The 18,406-nt window shown below is 43.8% G+C and overlaps 1 protein-coding gene across 3 annotated transcripts in view; it reads left to right on the top strand.

The window, feature by feature from the left end:
• Nucleotides 1-18,406, top strand: part of LOC142785234 (uncharacterized) — an 80,214-nt gene that overhangs the window by 44,672 nt on the left and 17,136 nt on the right. For 2 of the 3 annotated variants that reach the window (XR_012888881.1, XR_012888882.1), the window contains exon 3: nt 4,737-5,045. Coding sequence is in view for 1 of the 3 variants with exons in the window: in XM_075883675.1 (XP_075739790.1) it covers nt 4,731-5,045 (315 nt within the window). In the remaining 2 variants the exon portion in view is untranslated. Of the gene's footprint in view, nt 1-4,726; nt 5,046-18,406 lie in introns of those variants that run through there. The other variant, XM_075883675.1, reaches the window with a different exon arrangement.

The following is an 18,406-nucleotide window of genomic DNA, read 5'->3' as shown; positions in this document are numbered from 1 at the left end:
GCAATGTATTTTTACTTCATAGCACATAAGATGCAGTAAGAATCACGCCACATAGCTTGTGTTGATCATGAAAAAGTGGCTTTATTAACACAGCCAATGCTGTGCAACAGAATAGTTTCAAGCGTCACTTTTTGAAACAAAGTGCTCCGTTCCATATTGAATTTGGGAACAAAAAGTATGGCCTGCTCCCTATATTAGGGGAAGCCAGTTTGAAGAATAACGCAAACATACCGTGCTTCTCGCTGTTCATATGGAAGTATTGATAAGCCAGATATGCAACAAAATATGCATTACCTGTGCATTGCATTATTATCAGAAAAATAAGCATTGAGAGGTATGAATGACCGATACCTGTTTTTCTTTTAAACCACTACGCTTGTAAACGATGCCAGGTATCGATATAATTCATCTAAGCTTACCGCCACGCTGAGCGTTTGCTGAATAAGGTGAAGCCGCTCTGTAAGTCAATATAGAATACACCGCGGACAGGCACTCAATCAGGGATGAGAAGGACGTGCCTCTGCTGGCTACCGACGTGCACGATATGTCGATTTCCTCAAAACCTGCGGAATCAAACGGGACGTCACGTCAGGCCACTCAAGACCATGAGTTTAAAAGCAATACTCTTTAATTAGGTCTGTCCGCCTGAAAGTCTCCCCGGATTATTCTGCTCTAAAAATTAAAAAAAAGTTCTTGATGCGTGAGGCCAAAGCACTCGCATTAGTTGTTTATTTTTTCTGGAATCGGGGTGTTTCATTGAAATACGATATAACAGTACTTTTTTCTGGTATATCAGTAGAAGGTGAATGTAGAAGCAATGTGGAAATTTATCCTAGAGAGTTTTGCTAAAAAAATTACTCCCCAGTGGCAAAGCTTACACGAGCTATAAGATGAAAAAAACATACACAGATGAAAGGTTATGGCACGATGCGTGGGATTCACATTTTCAATCGCTTTAATGTGCGGAGAAGTTCATTTCTCGGATAAAAATACATCAATTGCTTGTTCAATTTTCGGAAATGCCTCGATCGACATATCGTTTCAGTGTACGAAAAATTTGTCGTTTGATTAATTTTCTTTCGTCTGTCATTAATTTCTACGTCGCCGGAGAGTGCGGGGGAGAATAAAATGACGCGCTTTTTAGGGGCGAAGTTCTTTAGGGTGTAGGTTTGTCCAGCCTCCGATTGTGTATGTAGCTACCCAAGGCACATACCCGAAAGAGTAGTCGTTAGAATGTGCACTCGATGGCGGCACTTGTATATGAGGAATACATGACAAATAGATGTGAGATCGCTGTACTTGGAGTGTTCACGAGATAGGCGGACGGATTGACGGACGCATAGGCAAGGGGGCGGACGCACAGATGGACGGATGGCTGGACAGACTGCGGGGCGGCTGCACGAACAGACGGAAGAACGGACGTATGAGCGGACGCATGGAGTGATGAACGGATGGACGGATGCACCGATGGTCACACGAATGGACGGACACATGAACGGACGCACGGATGGATGCATGGACGGACAGAAGCACGAACGAATGGGTGGACGAAAGCACGGATGGACTGACGAACGCTTTGCCCAACCAATCATCATTCGCTCCGTGGATATGCTGTGTTTTTTTTACGTCAGTACTTTAAAATGAATTCCGTTGTCGGAGTAGCAATCGTCGCGCCTTTTTGTCTCTGTCTGCATAAAAAACGATCACCTTACGGTACAATATAATAATGAGTCACCAATAGCCCAACCCTCAGCCTTATTGATCAAAGTTCGCAGTCGCTACCCGGGCTAGATATTCTGTCCCTCCTCCATTCCCGCCCCCCTCTCCCTCATAATGATAATTCATGCTTTTTTGCCCAATGGCACTTGCCCCCATGTTTTATCTTTTTATGCCGCCCCAGTTTTCAGCACCTGCAAGCTTTCGTTCACACACACGATGGTGCAGGATAATGATGCATCAATTCGAACATAAGGAACATGACGGCCATGGTAAACATGTGCCACCACTTTCGATATAATTGCTTTCACAACTTCAAGTTAACCTTCGAAAAGCGCGTCCGTTGTCCCGTTCCTTACCATTGTCTCGTACCATTTGCGAGCTGCTGCGCAACGTGCTCTCAGTGGTTCTACTCAGCAATGCAGTCACTTCGTTCGAGCGCTACAATAAGGCAGTCATTAGCGCTTCCAAATTACAAATGTGTTCCTGTTTGATAAATCACTCATATTCGTGCCATATACTTACGTCACACGCGATCAGGTGTGAGAGCTAAGATGTGAGTAATTATGTGACTAAAGGAACAAAAATAATTCTCCTTTTTTTGCGGACTTCCCACACGCGCCAGGCACAAAAAAAGTGTCTTCGGCAACTATATTTCTCATTCGGCTAAACGCAACCTGTCTGCTGCTACGGATATGTTATCTCATAAGCTGCAGTTACGAAACAAAAAGCACAGTAAGAAAATAAATTTCAAATATATAATGGAGTTGAATGAGGGACAACGAAGTGCGGCTAGCAGGTAGATTTACATCTTTAAAATGTTTGCAAGAAATAATTGCAAAATTTTGGCAAGAAATAATTATGCCATAGATTATTACTCCGCTCAGCCCCCATATTAAATTACCGTCCATTCATCCTCCTTATGGCCATTGCTAGCTGAGCAATTTTCATTTGGGAATCTCACTTCGGTCTCTATAATGTGACTCATACACAACTTCGTTCTATTGATAGTGTATATTTCCCCTCGCATGCCTGAAGCTCTCGGTTAAAGCGTTGAGTGTTCTGTGCAAAAATCGGAACGAGAAACAGGACCACAGAAGGTATTTTTCAACGGCAGAGCTTTTTAGACAGAAACGATCAGTGCTTCCCAGAAGACCAGTAAATCACACGATATGCAAATTAGCCTGAACAGCCATCGCTGACCAAAACAAACAACGTAATCTACCATGTGCTCACTCTCCCTCCTTTTTCTTCTTTTTAATATTTCGTGGTGTCCATTTGCAAATGGTACTTTTCAGAGAGAAATGACTGCTTGCTACCCGATATAATTCACGGACGGGCTACCATGAAAACGAGCAATGATAGACTAGTTGCTATAGTCATAATCTGACCAAGCATGAACGTTTCGTACTGCGCATAAGATACCGGTCGCTTTTTCAGTTTTGTCGGCTGGAACGATCGCAAGTGCTCTAGTCGAAGTTCCCAGCATTACTGAACGTGCTCCAATGCGAAAAAAAAAAACTGTTCTTGTTTTAAGGACTTTACTCAAGGAAAAAAATTAATGATGGGTGTGTGTGTGTGTGTGGTCGCAGAGAAAGAAAGAGAAAATTATAATAGTAGAAAGGCGCTCAATTCAAAAGTAAAGGACGACGTCCCCCTGAGTGGCAATGAAGGTGGGGCTTTGTTCCATGTCACTTCTTTGAAATGTGTTCCAGTGAACTTGGCAGTAACGACTTGCGCATATTTCCCTCCCCTCCTTTTTTCTCCCCTTTCTCGACTTACCGAGTTGCTTCGGTTTTTCATAACAAATCATATTTTTATAAGATGGCCTAATTTATCAACAAATACATCGTATGGCAATTGGAGCAATCACTACACTTACTACGGCTAATATATTAACGGAGGTTATCGAAAGAGAGGTCCTAGCACCGTTTACTCTGGCACCCAAGTTGCTCTACCGGTACGTCGACGAGTTAAGAAGCAGCAGATTTATTGCTTTTTGGAAGGCCCGAACACGCAGAGTGCGAACATGCAGTTTGTCCTTAAAAACGAGGACTACGCACTAACATTTTTTTTTGATGTTCAGGTTCACCGGGTTGGGAGCACCATCAGATTGTCACTATGTAGGAAGCCTACGCACACTAGTTGTTATCTCAGTTTTAGTTCGCGTCATCTCATGGGCCAAAAGTCGTTCGTAGTGTCAACCGTGGCAACATGCACAGTATGGGTGTGCCCAGAAAGTCATGCATTAAAGAGAGAGCTTCGGACGATCCATTGGGAGCTACACCGCAGTGGCTATCCTGATTGTTTCATCTCTAAAATTGAGAAGTGGGTATTACAGTCCAGCACACATCTAAACCGAGTGGACAATCCAAGCTTATGTGGCCTACTTGGCGCATAAGGACCCAGAACGAGTCAACGAGGCACTTTCACGCATAATTTCAGCTCGCCGTTCTAAAATCAGCTCGTCTATGTAAATGGCAGGTAGTCAAGTGAATTGCGCCCAGCTGCCACGTAATATATAATGTGTGCTGATTGCCATCAAGTGCATATAGGAGAAAGAGAAAAGTTCTCCAGACGCCTTCAAAGGCACCGAAATCATGTGGCTAATAACAGTCACACGATAAGCGCCATTACTCAGCATGGACATCAACCTAATCACATAATTGACTGAGAAAATCGCACTGTAACATGTCCAGAAATAGGAAAATATCATCTCTTTCCAGACGACCATCCGTCGAACTCTTGGTTAGTGAGATAATGATAATAGCTCCAGCCGATTTAGTAGTTCGACGTTTCATATGACAAACGGCGAATCTGTCTGGCATCCTTGACAAAGCGCAGCAGTGTTTTCGTTACTTTACGGAACTATGATGGGCAGCCCGCGGTGGTCCTCATATTTTCTTCACCGAGAAAGGTTTCTCGTTTGTGTGATTGAAAACAGTACGAAGTTGTAACAATTTGGGCACGGGAGCAGCGCCCACGGCGTCGCACTCACCCGTGTTGTTTTCACCATGCAGGCTTTGCTTGCATTGCTCGTGTCATGGCTGCCCGTGGTATCGTGGTGCTCCGATTGCTCGTACGCACTCCCGCAAAACGTGGTTGGAAACAGCCACTACGCCTGCGTGCAGCTCCTAGGAAAACCTGACAACGCAACTTTCATCGACCCCGACACGTGGATGGAACTCGACCTTCGGTTCCCAGCCCAATCTTCAGCGACATCATCTTCCCCGGCACACATATACGAGCTGCCCCACCCGGCAGGCTTCAGTGGGCACGGGAGCAGCGCCAACGGCGTCGCACTCACCCGTGTTGTTTTCACCATGCAGGTGTGTAACAAGTATTCATTGCATGCTAGAAAAAATGATGATCCATTGCTATTGCTGTTCCCGTGCCCACGGGTGTTGTGCGAGACCGTTGCTGAGTGTTTTTCTATGGCCTCATTACTGCTGTGTTCAGGCGACGTAGAAGAGAATCCCGGGCCTACTACTCGCTCTGAATCATTGTTAGAAGTTGAATCATTGCCTGATAGCCCCGCTGAACAAATGAAAATTGTGTTTCAACTGCTGAAAGACATTCATTTACGCTCATCTCAAAGTTCGAAGAGTCAAGCAGAATTAGTAACAGAAGTAAAAACGATTAGGACCGGCCAAAAAGGAATCGAAACAACAATGACAAATAGACAAAGCCGATTAGATCAAATTGAAAGCAAGTTAAAGGATCTTGATGCCTTTAGTGATCGACTATCTACCGCCGAGAAATCTGTAGAAGAACTAACCACTGAAAATAACCTTTTGCAGTTGCGTCTGAACGAACTAGAAGACCGGTCTCGTCGTAACAACTTAATATTTCACGGTATCGCTGACGCCAAAGAACCCTGGAAAGAAACTGAGTTGAAGTTAAATACCTTACTAGCCGATGCAGATATGTCTCTGCCCAGTAACGCCATCGAACGGGCCCACCGTGTCGGTACATACTCCCCGAACAAGTGTCGCCCTGTCATAGCAAAACTTGCCAGTTTCAAAACAAAAGAGCTTATTCTCTCGAAGCGAAAACATTTCAAAGAAAGTGACATATCTGTATCCGAAGATTATTCACCCTGCACTCGACTTGCTCGTAAAAAGTTAATTGAATTTGGCAAAAACTACCCCGGATCCCCCGATTTTCAACTGCGCTACACTAAATTGCATCTCAACCGCAAAATCTACATTTATAATGCAGCTAGCGATAGCATCGAACAACTTCCGTCAAGTAGCCGAAGCTCTGGTCCTACCAACGACACTTCGCTACGAACGTCACCGTAGGTAATCGCAAGGGGCAGTGGCCGACAGACTACGCCTCGTGTTTCTGTACTTTTTACTAACATAAGAAGCATTCTAAACAAACACAACTCATTATCAAGCGCAATAGACTCATGTTCTGCCCACATAATCGCATTAACTGAAACTTGGCTTCCTGAACACGTGCATGATTCGGAAATTTTCGTAAATGCGTCACATTTTACAGTCTATCGATGTGACAGAACGGAGCGCCGAGGTGGCGGAGTTTTGCTAGCTGTTTCGCGAGACATTCCTTCATCTCCCATTCATGTGAACAGTAACCTAGAAATATTTTTCTCGTTATTAACGCTCGGTCATCTCAAAGTAATCATAGGTGTGTGCTACCGCTCACCATCTTTGTCCTGTACGTTCGTTAACGAATTGCATGATTCTGTCAATATTATTATCAGTCGATTTCCATCGTATCCTTTGTTCCTTCTTGGTGATTTTAACTTCCCAAATATCAAATGGCATACCTCCCCTCCGGTTTTATCACCCTCTTCAGCGCTTTCTTAAGATTTCCTAGATTTTTGTTCTGTCTTCTCTTTGTCACAGTTAGTTACCGAACCCACCCGAGTATCACTTACTACGACAAATACTCTTGATTTGATTTTAACCACCCATCCAGAGTTTGTTTCAACTATTACCTGTTTACCAGGTATTAGTGACCACTCATTGCTCACTTTTGACTTACACGCTACCCCTCCTAAAAGCACCAGAATGAAAAAAACTATTTGCGATTACAAAAAAGCTAACTTCGATGCTATCAATCGTGAATTATCTGAATTTACCGACGTCTTTCTGACCGATTTTAACAACCGTTCCGTTCAGTCTAACTGGGATATGTTTGCTGCCGAAGTTCATCGCCTCACCGTAAAGCACATACCAACCTACACTATTGCTAGTCACTCACAATCGACATGGTACAATACCACTATCAAACGCCTGTCTAACAAGAAAAAACGCCTTTATCGTTCAGCTAAGCGCTCGCCAACTAACGAACGATGGGCCGCTTATAATACCGCATCTAGTATTTACGTCAGGGCACTCAAACAAGCTAAAGATAACTTCGTCTCTAATGTATTGCCGTCAATGTTAAAAACAAATGTAAAAAAGTTCTGGCGCGTTATCAATCCCCCAAAAGATAATTACATCTTATTGCAAGACTCATCTGGTGACACAGTTCCCATCAATCAGTGTGCAACAGCCCTCAACAACACATTTGCTGCCCAGTTTACAAAAACATCTGATGTTCCACTTCCTTCCACCTTTTGCTACAATCATCTCCCCATGCCACCAATTCTAGTAGACATTTCTGGTATCGCTTCCCTTATCAACAAATTAGGCAACCATTCTTCCCCTGGTTATGATTCGATTAATAGTAAATTTTTAAGAAATACTGTAGAAATTAGTTCCATCATATTAGCCAAAATATTCCAGCAATCACTCGACACTTCTACTCTCCCATCTGAATGGAAAATCGGGAAAGTAGTTCCTATTCTTAAATCTGGTAGTAAAAGTTCCCCTGCTAATTATCGTCCCATTTCCCTTACCAGTACGTGCTGTAAGCTATTAGAGCACATCATATTCACAAACTTTGTAAATTTTCTTGAAAGTAATTCCTTCTTCACGTCATCTCAGCACGGCTTTCGTAAATCATACCCCTGTGACACACAACTGGTATCATTTAATAACAGATTGCACCGCATTTTGGACAACTCATCACAAGCTGATTGCATTTTTTTAGATTTTTCCAAAGAATTTGATAAGGTATGTCATAAACTTTTACTTCACAAACTAAGCCAACTGAAGCTTGATCATAACGTGTTTAAATGGATTGAATGTTTTCTCACAAATCGCTCACAATTTGTTTACGCTAACGGGTATAATTCTTGTTTTACTGAAGTACACTCCGGCGTTCCTCAGGGATCGGTAATTGGGCCTCTCTTATTTCTAATTTATATTAATGACCTCCCCTGCCACATTAAATCCAGAATTCATTTATTTGCTGATGATTGCGTTATTTTTCGTGAGGTAAATAACATAACCAATTCGTGTACTCTTCAATCAGACCTTAACACTGTTGATAACTGGTGCCGTACATGGTTAATGGAATTGAACATAAACAAATGTAAAGTCATGCGCGTGTCCCGCAGTGTTTGCATTCAATTTACTTACTACTTAAACGACATACCTCTTGAATCTACTAACTCGTACAAGTACTTAGGCGTCCACATAACATCCAATCTCTCTTGGGCAATGCACGTCGAACAAATAATCAACAAAGCTAACCGTACGCTTGGGTCCCTACGCCGTAATTTTTCCAAAGCTCCATCTTCATTGAAATTAGCCCTGTACAAAACATTATTACGACCTAAGCTAGAATATGCTTCTTCGATTTGGGATCCCAGCCACATTAATTTAATTACATCGCTTGAGCTAGTTCAGAATAATTCCACACGCTTCATATTATCGAACTACAATCGCACTGCCAGTATATCTGCAATGAAAAATAATCTGTCCCTGCCTACCCTGTCACTTCGAAGAAAAGTTTCCCGCCTATCAACTTTTCATAAATTGTATCACCACCCCATCTTGCGCGACGAACTTATTTTGCAACCCCAGTATTTTTCCAACCGTGTCGATCACCGTCGCAAGGTTGGAATTATCACTTATCGTACTAACACAGCTGCGCAGTCGTTCCTGCCTCGTTCTTCTCGCGAGTGGAACCACCTTCCTCCTGAAATTGTTGCTATTAACGACAACCATCTTTTTCGTGATACCGTAGCTAACATTGTATACGCAGGACCTATTTAATGTATTTTTGTTTGTACGCTGACTTTTGCTTATATTCGTACTAACGCTGTATTTTTCCCTCCCCACCATGTACCATGTGTTATTCAATGTAATCCACTCCCCTCTGTAATGCCATTTGATTGATTGATTTGTGGGGTTTAACGTCCCAAAACCACCATATGATTATGAGAGACGCCGTAGTGGAGGGCTCCGGAAATTTCGACCACCTGGGGTTCTTTAACGTGCACCCAAATCTGAGCACACGGGCCTCGACATTTCCGCCTCCATCGGAAATGCAGCCGCCGCAGCCGGGATTTGAACCCGCGACCTGCGGGTCAGCAGCCGAGTACCTTAGCCACTAGACCACCGCGGCGGGGCTCTGTAATGCCATTTGGCCCTGAGGGTATTATAAATAAATAAATAAATAAAATTTTTTTCCAAGTCAAGCAGTAATAAGAAAGGTTCCGAATATATTCAACGATAGTGCAGTAAATGCACTCGCCGACACCCCTTATTTCAATTTTAGGTCATTAGGCGTTGGTGAATGTTGCACTCAGAATCAAATGGCACGAGACAGTCTTCCTCGCAAAAAACACCAGGCAGCAGCCGTAGTCGCATATATAAGTCGAGGAAACACACTGCACGGTGCGTAAACTGTGATTTTTGCCACTTCTTCATTGTCATGTCCATCGCCAGCTTACATAAGTAACAAGCTGCGTCCGTTTTGGAAAACGTAATTACGTCATTTCATAAGATTATTGTTTGTTCATTCGTGTGTTTTTTTCTGACAATTTCGTTGACAAGGTCGTTGCCGGAGATGTCGCAATGACTTGGCAAACTGGGCAACACAACTTTGTGGCATTTGCAAGTTGCATAGTGCGGCGTTTCGCACATCTGCTAGAAAAATCGTTCGTAGAATCGTGAACAAATTGCGGTGATCACATATGCAACATAGTCGTGACATAGGAGTAAAGGGTCGGCAACATATGCAGAACACGTGATGACTGAAGAAACGCCGTTGTCCAGGAACTAGTATCGTAAATGCGATTCTTACGTGATGCATTCCTAAACAGGCTTGATTTCGAAGTAACATTAAGAACAAGAAGCTTGACAGCGTCAGCAGCACCATGCTCACCAGCTGCCTTACAGCCAACATCATCGCCTGCATCGAAACTATCAGACATATTGATTATTGCGTAGCGGAAAGCTGCCTTCGTTGAATTTGTTCCTAATGATGGCCTTACGCAGAGTAGGTGCGCATATAACGAAAAAAACATGAAAACATGAAAAGCGGAAAGTGTTAGAACCCTCCCCTAGTCAGAGGGCATACGGCACGAATTCAACACGCGAACGTCAAGCCTAATGCGATGTCTCATTTTCTGCTTTCCGGCCATCTAGAGCAAAAATTAAATAAATAAAAATAAATGCCGATGAAAATTCAGTATGGCGTAGCCTAGGCGTCGTCTCTCCTATGGTACTATTGCCACCTCTTTAGTCATGTTACATGGCTCCCCTATTGTCGAGCGCCACGCGTCGGTTGAAGTGACAAACCACGGGGTGGTGGGAGAAAAATAGCGGCTGCACAGTCGTCGATGGGTCGCGGTCACCCACATACCGCATTTTCCTGTTGGTAATCAGTGCGTTTCAGTCATTATTTGCCCGGAGGCTGGATTATCGCCGAAGCTAAAGCCATACACTTGTTTACCAAGAAGCTTTGGAATGAGCGAGACAGTGTCATTACGCTGTGCTCGTAATGAAGGAAACAATAAGCCACTGTAGTCCTACTTTGCTAGGATTACCCATTGGTTCAGTCCACGCCAACTGTATCAGCGATTTCGGCGACAACTTTAAATGTACTCTTAAAGAATGATGGTTATTTGTTGCATTGAAAATAGCGAATCGCTAGAATAGTTCAAAAAGAAAGAATTATTTTCGGTCACGTCGAAGCTTGTTCGGTTTCGCAGAATACCATTCTAGTCTATTTTGTGAAAAAAAATATTCTGAGAGCATCGTTCCCTGCTTTAGTACTAAGTTTGGGTTAGATATTATGCTCTCAGTCGGGGTTTGGGGTTTATTGACAGAAGGTTTGGAAGGTAAGCCCCTGCAGGTCACACAAGACTACTCAGGAGGGTATAAATGTTCGGAAGAAAAACGCTGAGGGTGCCGTAATTTCTGGTAATAAGTCGAGCTTGGGCGTTGAACAAGCCGGTATTTCGCAACCTTCACAGCGTTGATGAACAATATGTCGAAATCTTCAAGCGGTGGGGTAGCCACAGCTTGCAGGAAGCACCATAGAGGGGTGGCGACCATTTTAAGTGTCATGCTTTCATGTTTGCGTCAGTTTTTCAGAGAGATCTGACGGATGGTTGTAGCAGGGGCAGCTGTTGCTGTAGTTTCTACAGCGATCGCCATGGTGGCATTGCCCAGGCGACTTCAATATCTGACACGCCCAACAGGGGCGAATGACATCTGTCACTCAAGCCGTAGGCTTTTTTTTTGCTTATTAGCAAGTTATAGACATCCTCTGCAATACCTTGCAATATATACCTCACCTTGTCTCCCTCCTCCATGTCAGCGTCTGTTTGCCTGCAGAGCCTCGAAACGTCTTCTTTATACATTGTACAGCTCTCACCGGGTAACAGGGACCTTTGCTCAATAGTCTGCTCAGCAAGCTTTTTCTTTGCAGCTCTGTTATTGAAACACTACGTTATTCCCTGAGCAAGGCGTTCCCATGTTGGTTCTCGTACTAGACGAGTAACAAATCGGTAAGGTAAAAGTTTACGAGGGATAGCTGGGAGGCAGCACCCCGTTTGCAGTGGCTTACCCGCTTGTCGTGCTTGAGTCATTGACCGACGTCTTCATTGGTCTCAAGGTTCGTGGCTCTTTGTGATGCGGCTAAAAACTGCTAGGGGCTGGGCTTTGTCTGTCTGCATCGTTAGCAGGATTTTCACGTAAAATAATCACAATATGTGCCAAACAGCGCAATTTGCCGTCGATCTAAAATAAGTACACCAATCTTACTACTGCTACACACCGGCTATTGCGTGAATTTTTTGCGCCAGTGTTGTATCCCTTGGGGTGATATGTATTGATTATGCAAACCTCAGCTTATCTTGCCATATCACATTTTCTATTTAAATATTTCTGTCTATATATGTTACGCAAATTTTGATCTTCCTTAACATTTCTGCACTTGTTGTACCTTTTGTAATGCGAAATTGTTTATGGTGTACTAGACGTTTAATGCAAAACCTCACTATGACTCTCTGTACGCTACTCCTATTGCTTTATCTAGTCCAAACTGCAATTTTCTTTTACAGTATTACTCATGTATGTTCGAGTATGATCTCACAAGCCCTTTTGTACTGTTAACGTTGTATTCTGCCAATTGTAGAGGGTGTTCAGGGACGACTTCAAAGCTGCCTAGAGCAGCTTCTAGCCCTGAAGGCTATCCAGAATTTCTCTGGTGAAATGAACTTTGACTTGGGTATTCACGAACAACCCTGCGGAAACAGAAGAAGAAAGAATGAATGTATGAATGGGCAACATTATTTAAAATAGTACAACAACGCAGAGGACGTGCAGGAGGTGGGAGGACGTGTTTCAGCCTAAAGAGCATTTGTGCACCTGGTGTAGTGTCTAGGTAGGGATAGCAAAAAAAGGACTGAACACGATACATCAAATTGAAGAAGTCTAAACTGTGCACCATTTTTCATGTATTAGATACCGATTTAGTGAGCTCAATTATCACTTCTTCGCTATAATGAAGGACCCGATTCTTCGACACAGAGGAGCTCGAAACGTACAATCATTCTCATGGAGCACTCTTGCCGAATACTAGTTTAATTAGGAATTAAGTTTCATTTGCGAGTGAGTGCTTTTCTTGGCACGAGCAGTGAGCGACGATCTTTTTCTTCTCCTAAGCCCCTCTGGCCAAGGTGTTTCTGCATTATTTTCTGAACTTTCAGAGAACGCATTATAAAAATGAAACAAAAGTCGGGGCATAATCCTTGGTTCTGGCATACTTTTACTAGATACATGCATATGAGTGTGCAAAGTTTTCCAGCAGGACGAGCGACGGGCAAAGGTTCATCGCAGCACCTAGCTTTTCGTCAGTGCCAATGTATGAGGCCGACTTAGTCCCTTCCTTTCTCCCCCGAGTCGCAGCACCCCCTTCCTGTCATGTCACTGGTGGGGGGGAGGGTGACTTTGCGCATACTCTGCTTGAGTGACTAAGGAGGGGTCCCCCCCCCCTAATTCTTTGTGCGTACGCCTATAGCTAAACGCAATATTCGAGCCTAAGTGCCTTGAAAAAAAAACACCTATGAACTGTCATAATCATCAGAAAAATAAATTAACAGTTTCACAGAAATAGCTGAGTAACTGGTATTTTTGCGGTATTTAGTGGAGCAGATCCCAACCATTCGCTGATGTCTACAGGGCTTCCGAAATCCACTTCGGCACCATGAAAGTACTGAGGATATTGAGGACGAAGAAAGGAGACGCACGGGCAAGCACAACCTAACAACTGTGCGCAAGGTACTGTCATGAGAAGCAGTTACATGTAATAGGCTGGCTAGCAGTTTTGCTACCACTTCGGCAGAGTGACGAAGCATAGTTAACCTTAATAATATGCGACGGCACATGTACGTTCACGTTCTCAAGCCACTACCAAACTTTTAAGCCAAGTCTCAGGGTCACTCCCACATTTTAGAGCGAAATTTTTAGGCACCCATTCCGGTGTTGAACAATGGTGGAGTAGCTGACAGACAAAAACAAATAACTGTAAGGGGTCCAGAGGGGCTACTTTGTTCGTGTTGCATTTTGTGATAGGCTTACTCTAGAGGCAGATTAAAAGGAACACACGACGCAGTCTTAGCAGGGCAAGAGCAAACGACAACTTTTTTTTTCATACGTATTCAATGTAAATGTGCACATTCTTTCCGATGAAATTTGGTGTATTTTTATTTATACCGACTATGCATAAATGAAAAAAGCCACAGCTTTGCCAACAAAGGCGTTGGAATGAACATGATGGCAACAAATAGGAAGGTCACACGAAGAATGGCAAGTAAATGGAAACGAGCTCAGCGTTTATAACGCACAAATGACACACAAAACGTTTTGGCAGGTACAGATGAACGCGAATAAGCGTCTCAGTTGTTACTTCACTGTGTGTGAAAAGCGCATTATTTTTGCAAACGTAGACTGTGCAACTAGTGCAGTGACCTTTGTGCACCCGGTAACTAGAACAGAATCGTACTGGAGAAAGCCCAAGGCGTACGATTGTCCAACCACGAGATAAGCAAGCGCACGCGTCAGTGTCTCCACTCCGCAGGGCAAAGTAAGCGTGACGATCTTGCGATGTGCAATGACGTGCGCTCATTGCGCCATCTCGCTAGTAATATTGAAAACACGATAGTTCTCCCCGAGATGCCCATCGCCAGTGGTAGGTGGTAGATATAGATAGCTTGCCATGTAAACGTTGAAGGAAGTGTTTCTTCGTGGCTCAGTGGCTAACGCCTTGAACTCACAATTCAGAGGTTATGCGTTCGAGTTCGCTCACAAAGGTCTTTTAGAGGAATATTTTTCTGTCTGCGTTTCCATATATATACGCATACATTTACGGTGAATGACGTCGACGTCGACATCGGCAGCAATATTCAGCTGAGAGTGTTCATATAATTGCTATTGATATGAAAACGCTTGAAGTTTGCTCGTGTTCTGGTACCGTTGTGCAATACAGAGGACACAGTGCTAGCAGAAAGAGCGTGAAGTTCAGCTGGTTTATTTATATTCTTGTGTAGTCGATATAAATGTGCACTTTGTTTTCCAGGTGCCATTGTGTATATATATTTACATATATTACGCTTGAGTAAAACCATAGCAAAATACTGCGCTCATTTTAATAACACTATGTCCTGCGTTCTTTGTAATCGGTCCCTTGCGTAAGTGCACTGCAAAAGTGAAAAAGTAACCGATTGGCGCGGTTAGATAAAATGAGAAAAACACCAATGAAAGAATGGCATTTCAACTCTGGCCCTGCACTGGAGAAGAGTAGTCTACCATAAAGCCACGATAGTGCTTTAAAACGGTCTGAAAAAGGACTTTACAAAGGTGTCATGCTGGGCAAACGATAGCTCTAACCTGCGCATTACGAATAATTGTTGCTGTTCAATGTCACAAAACATGATATTATTATGAGAGACGCCGTATTTGGGAGATCTGGAACTTTCAAGCACCTGGCTTTCTTTAACGTCCACCTAAATATAAGTAAACTTGCCTCAACCATTTTCACTTTTATTGAAAAAACAGTAGCCGCTGCTGAAATCTCTTCCCATGATCTGTGAGCCAGCAGCCAACCACCGTCACCCCTAGTTCCCCACGGCATGTTAAGCCAATGTGTCAGACAAGGGTAAAAAAAATCACTGCATATCCACAGAGTGAATGATGATGAGTGAGGCTAAGCTTCGAAGGGTTTTATCGGTGAACCGTAAATCATCAGCTGGCCATGTCCATCCGTCCGTCCATCCTATAGAATTTCCCGAATATACACTAGAAGAAACTCTGGTGCTAGTATCTATGGGAGCTGCAACGCATTGCGCTTCAGCGAGCAAGGGAATTATGGGTATAACATGGATTTGCCTAGTCTTCGTACTTTATGTTCGTTTAGGCTTCGTGTGGCTTGAGGCAGCTTTGTCACAAAAAACCAACTATCAATGGTTTGGCAGTTACCCTTCACCACCTTAATCTTTTATGCTTGCCCCTTAATTTTGGATCATGAAGTGAAAAACGGTTTGTTCTCTCCTTCGAAACCAAACCAAAACGCTGAAGAAAGGCACAAGTGCATTCACCGCCCACAAGCACGAAGATTAGGCGATTCTATGTCATACCCACATTTCCCATGGCTCTAGTTATTTTTAGGAAACTCTTATTTAGGAAACTCTCCATCCGCCGGTCGTCTGTCTGTCTGTCTGTCTGTCTGTCTGTCCGCCCGTCTGTCTGTCCGCCCGTCTGTCTGTCCGCCCGTCTGTCCGTCCGTCCGTCCATCCGTCCATCCATCCATCCATCCATCCATCCATCCATCCATCCATCCATCCATCCATCCATCCATCCATCCATCCGCCCGTCCATCTATCTGTGCGGCCATCCGTCTGTCCGTTCATCCGCCTGTCCATATGTCCGTTTAGTGATGGGACGTTGATGTTGGGTTGTGCGACACTACTGGTTGTAGGTACCGTTGCTTATATCACATCAACTAGAGTCGAGTCATGCGAAAGCCAAGACGCCCTTGACTGAGTTCCGAACGTGCAATCCAGTGCCCACATACACGGGGTGGCCAGTGAACGGTTCTCCAGCGCAAGCAGTCGTTTTCTTTTTGCTAGCAGATGCTGCCTGCGTCGGCGTTGCCAGGTGAGAGAATGGGAAGGGAGCGACTGTTGGCACGACAGGCGAAAATGTGAGATGAGACGCGAGCAAGGGCAGTGGGGGGTGTGGAGAGCGCTGCCACAGATGCCGAAGTGCGACATCGTAAAACTCAGAAATGCTTAGCATTTATTAACAAACCGTCTTCACAAAATCCTAACTGTGCTTGCTATGTAGGTGTAATGCCTCTGAACTACTGCTAAGCACTGAGCCATAACTATTCATTGTCATCAAGACACTTGCAGCATCAATGGAGTGTGCATACTATTTCACAGATGTGTAGCGCGTACCTCAATTATTCACCGAAAGAAATAATGCCCAGTGGATTCTGTGCTCTGGTTCACAAAAATTATGATGTTGTAGTCGATAGCTAGTCAATAGAAGAGCTTGAACACAGCTGGCCTTGACTTAACACGAAGCTGCATTCAGAATACGCATAAGACAACATTATAATCGTCGGTGACATTTTTATGTAGTTGAGGTATGGTGTTTGTCCAGACTTTCCTGTCAGTGTTTTGTGTTGCCGCTCATAATTACTGATCGGGAAAGCCTCGTGCGGTGTCTGGACATGCTCATTTGGCAAGTTACGAAATCAGAGGCTCTTGACAATGCACCGTACCTTCACCTACGCTTGACGACTCGGCGAACAATTATTCACTTGCAGTCACAGTGGGACGTGTTTAGATCCCGCAATTGGTCCCGCTTGTACTAAATACAGTGCACTTAATTTCTAAGTGTGAGCATATTAACTGTCAATCCTCTCCATTTGCTACGCACACCCACATCAGCAATTGTTTTCGCACGCATAACCTGTGCGATTATCCCACAGTCACGGTGCCATAGGGCATTTTGCACCGAGCGGTGACCTGCTGTACAAGCAGGAAAGTTTCAATCGAGAAATTTGTGAGATCGTATAAGCCAGATAACCTGGTAAGTGCATGTGAAGTAAACTACGCATTGCGAAAATATTGTTGTTTGGTATGGCTCGGTGAACCTGCGTGTGTTAGAAAAACAACGGTGTGTAGTCATCGACCAACGTTGACAAAGAACGGTGACAGTCAATGAGTAACTGGTGTTATTATCGATGTATTATTTTTTTTAGTTTGCGACTGCAACTGCATCTAATATAGGCTGCAACGTGCAGCTGAAAAAAAGAGCAATATAAGGAGATGCTTTCGTGATCCCAGCAATTAAGGTAACCAGAGGTTTCAGCCTTCCCGATTCTATTCACAGCTCCGACACTCAGTGCAGATTCGATTTAGAAAAAGAGTTACGAAGGTAAGGGAGCAGCATATAGTGAAATTGAAGAGGCAGTTTTAGCATCAAGGGCTTCTCTGATCGCCAAAAGATTGGAGTTGGAGTTTTCCCTCTTTTTCTTCAACAAGTGGCCAAACATATTTGATGAACAGTGTTACGCTTAAATGAAAGAAATCAGTAAGAAACTTGTGACTTTCGGTGAAGAGATTTGTTTGTTTAGGTGGTCTAACGTTTTACTGTATTAATTGCTGATTGTAGTGAGATTAAGAATGAAAGAATGAAGAGCCAGAATGATCAAGTTATTCTATGATTAGTTTTTGTACATCTGCCCGAAAGTCAAAGCACTTTAACTTTCCAGAATATCTTATGTGCGCAAATAGTACGGAAGTGATACACTGTTTTTTAAGCTTTGAAGGGAAAGTCGCTGGCCCTAATTCGCGCGACTGATTCTTGTGGCTGTTTTTCTTTCTTTGCAGTCTCTCATTATACTTTTTCAACGTCACTTCCACGACAGAAGTACGTCAGCGCAGCTGTGGTGGGCCCTGGCATAAAACACTTTCATGTTCAAAAAAAAAATAATGGAAAAGACAGCACGAACAACGCCAACAACAACATTCGTGGAAGGGCCGCAGCCATACTTTCCCACACATTATGAACCATGTCTTACAAGGAAATCCTGATGGTATGCGAGGCAGCAGCGGTGTGCACAGCATTGACCTGGCTGAAACGGGCGCGATGCGGGGGCCCGTAGAACGGTTTGAAGCGAAACTCTGTGTAGCATTTACTCGAGTAAACGTTTGTTTGAAATGCAAAGACACAGGAGGCTAGTTGGGCTTCGCGCAAGTTTCCCCGCAGATAAACAAGCCGAAAAAGTGTTTTCATGCAACGTGCAG

The sequence above is a fragment of the Rhipicephalus microplus genome, unplaced genomic scaffold (genome assembly GCF_043290135.1).
Source record: "Rhipicephalus microplus isolate Deutch F79 unplaced genomic scaffold, USDA_Rmic scaffold_19, whole genome shotgun sequence".
NCBI classification, from domain to species: Eukaryota; Metazoa; Arthropoda; class Arachnida; order Ixodida; family Ixodidae; genus Rhipicephalus; species Rhipicephalus microplus.
The sequence above is the reverse complement of the archived record's forward strand: the minus strand, read 5'-3'. Positions and strand labels throughout refer to the sequence as shown.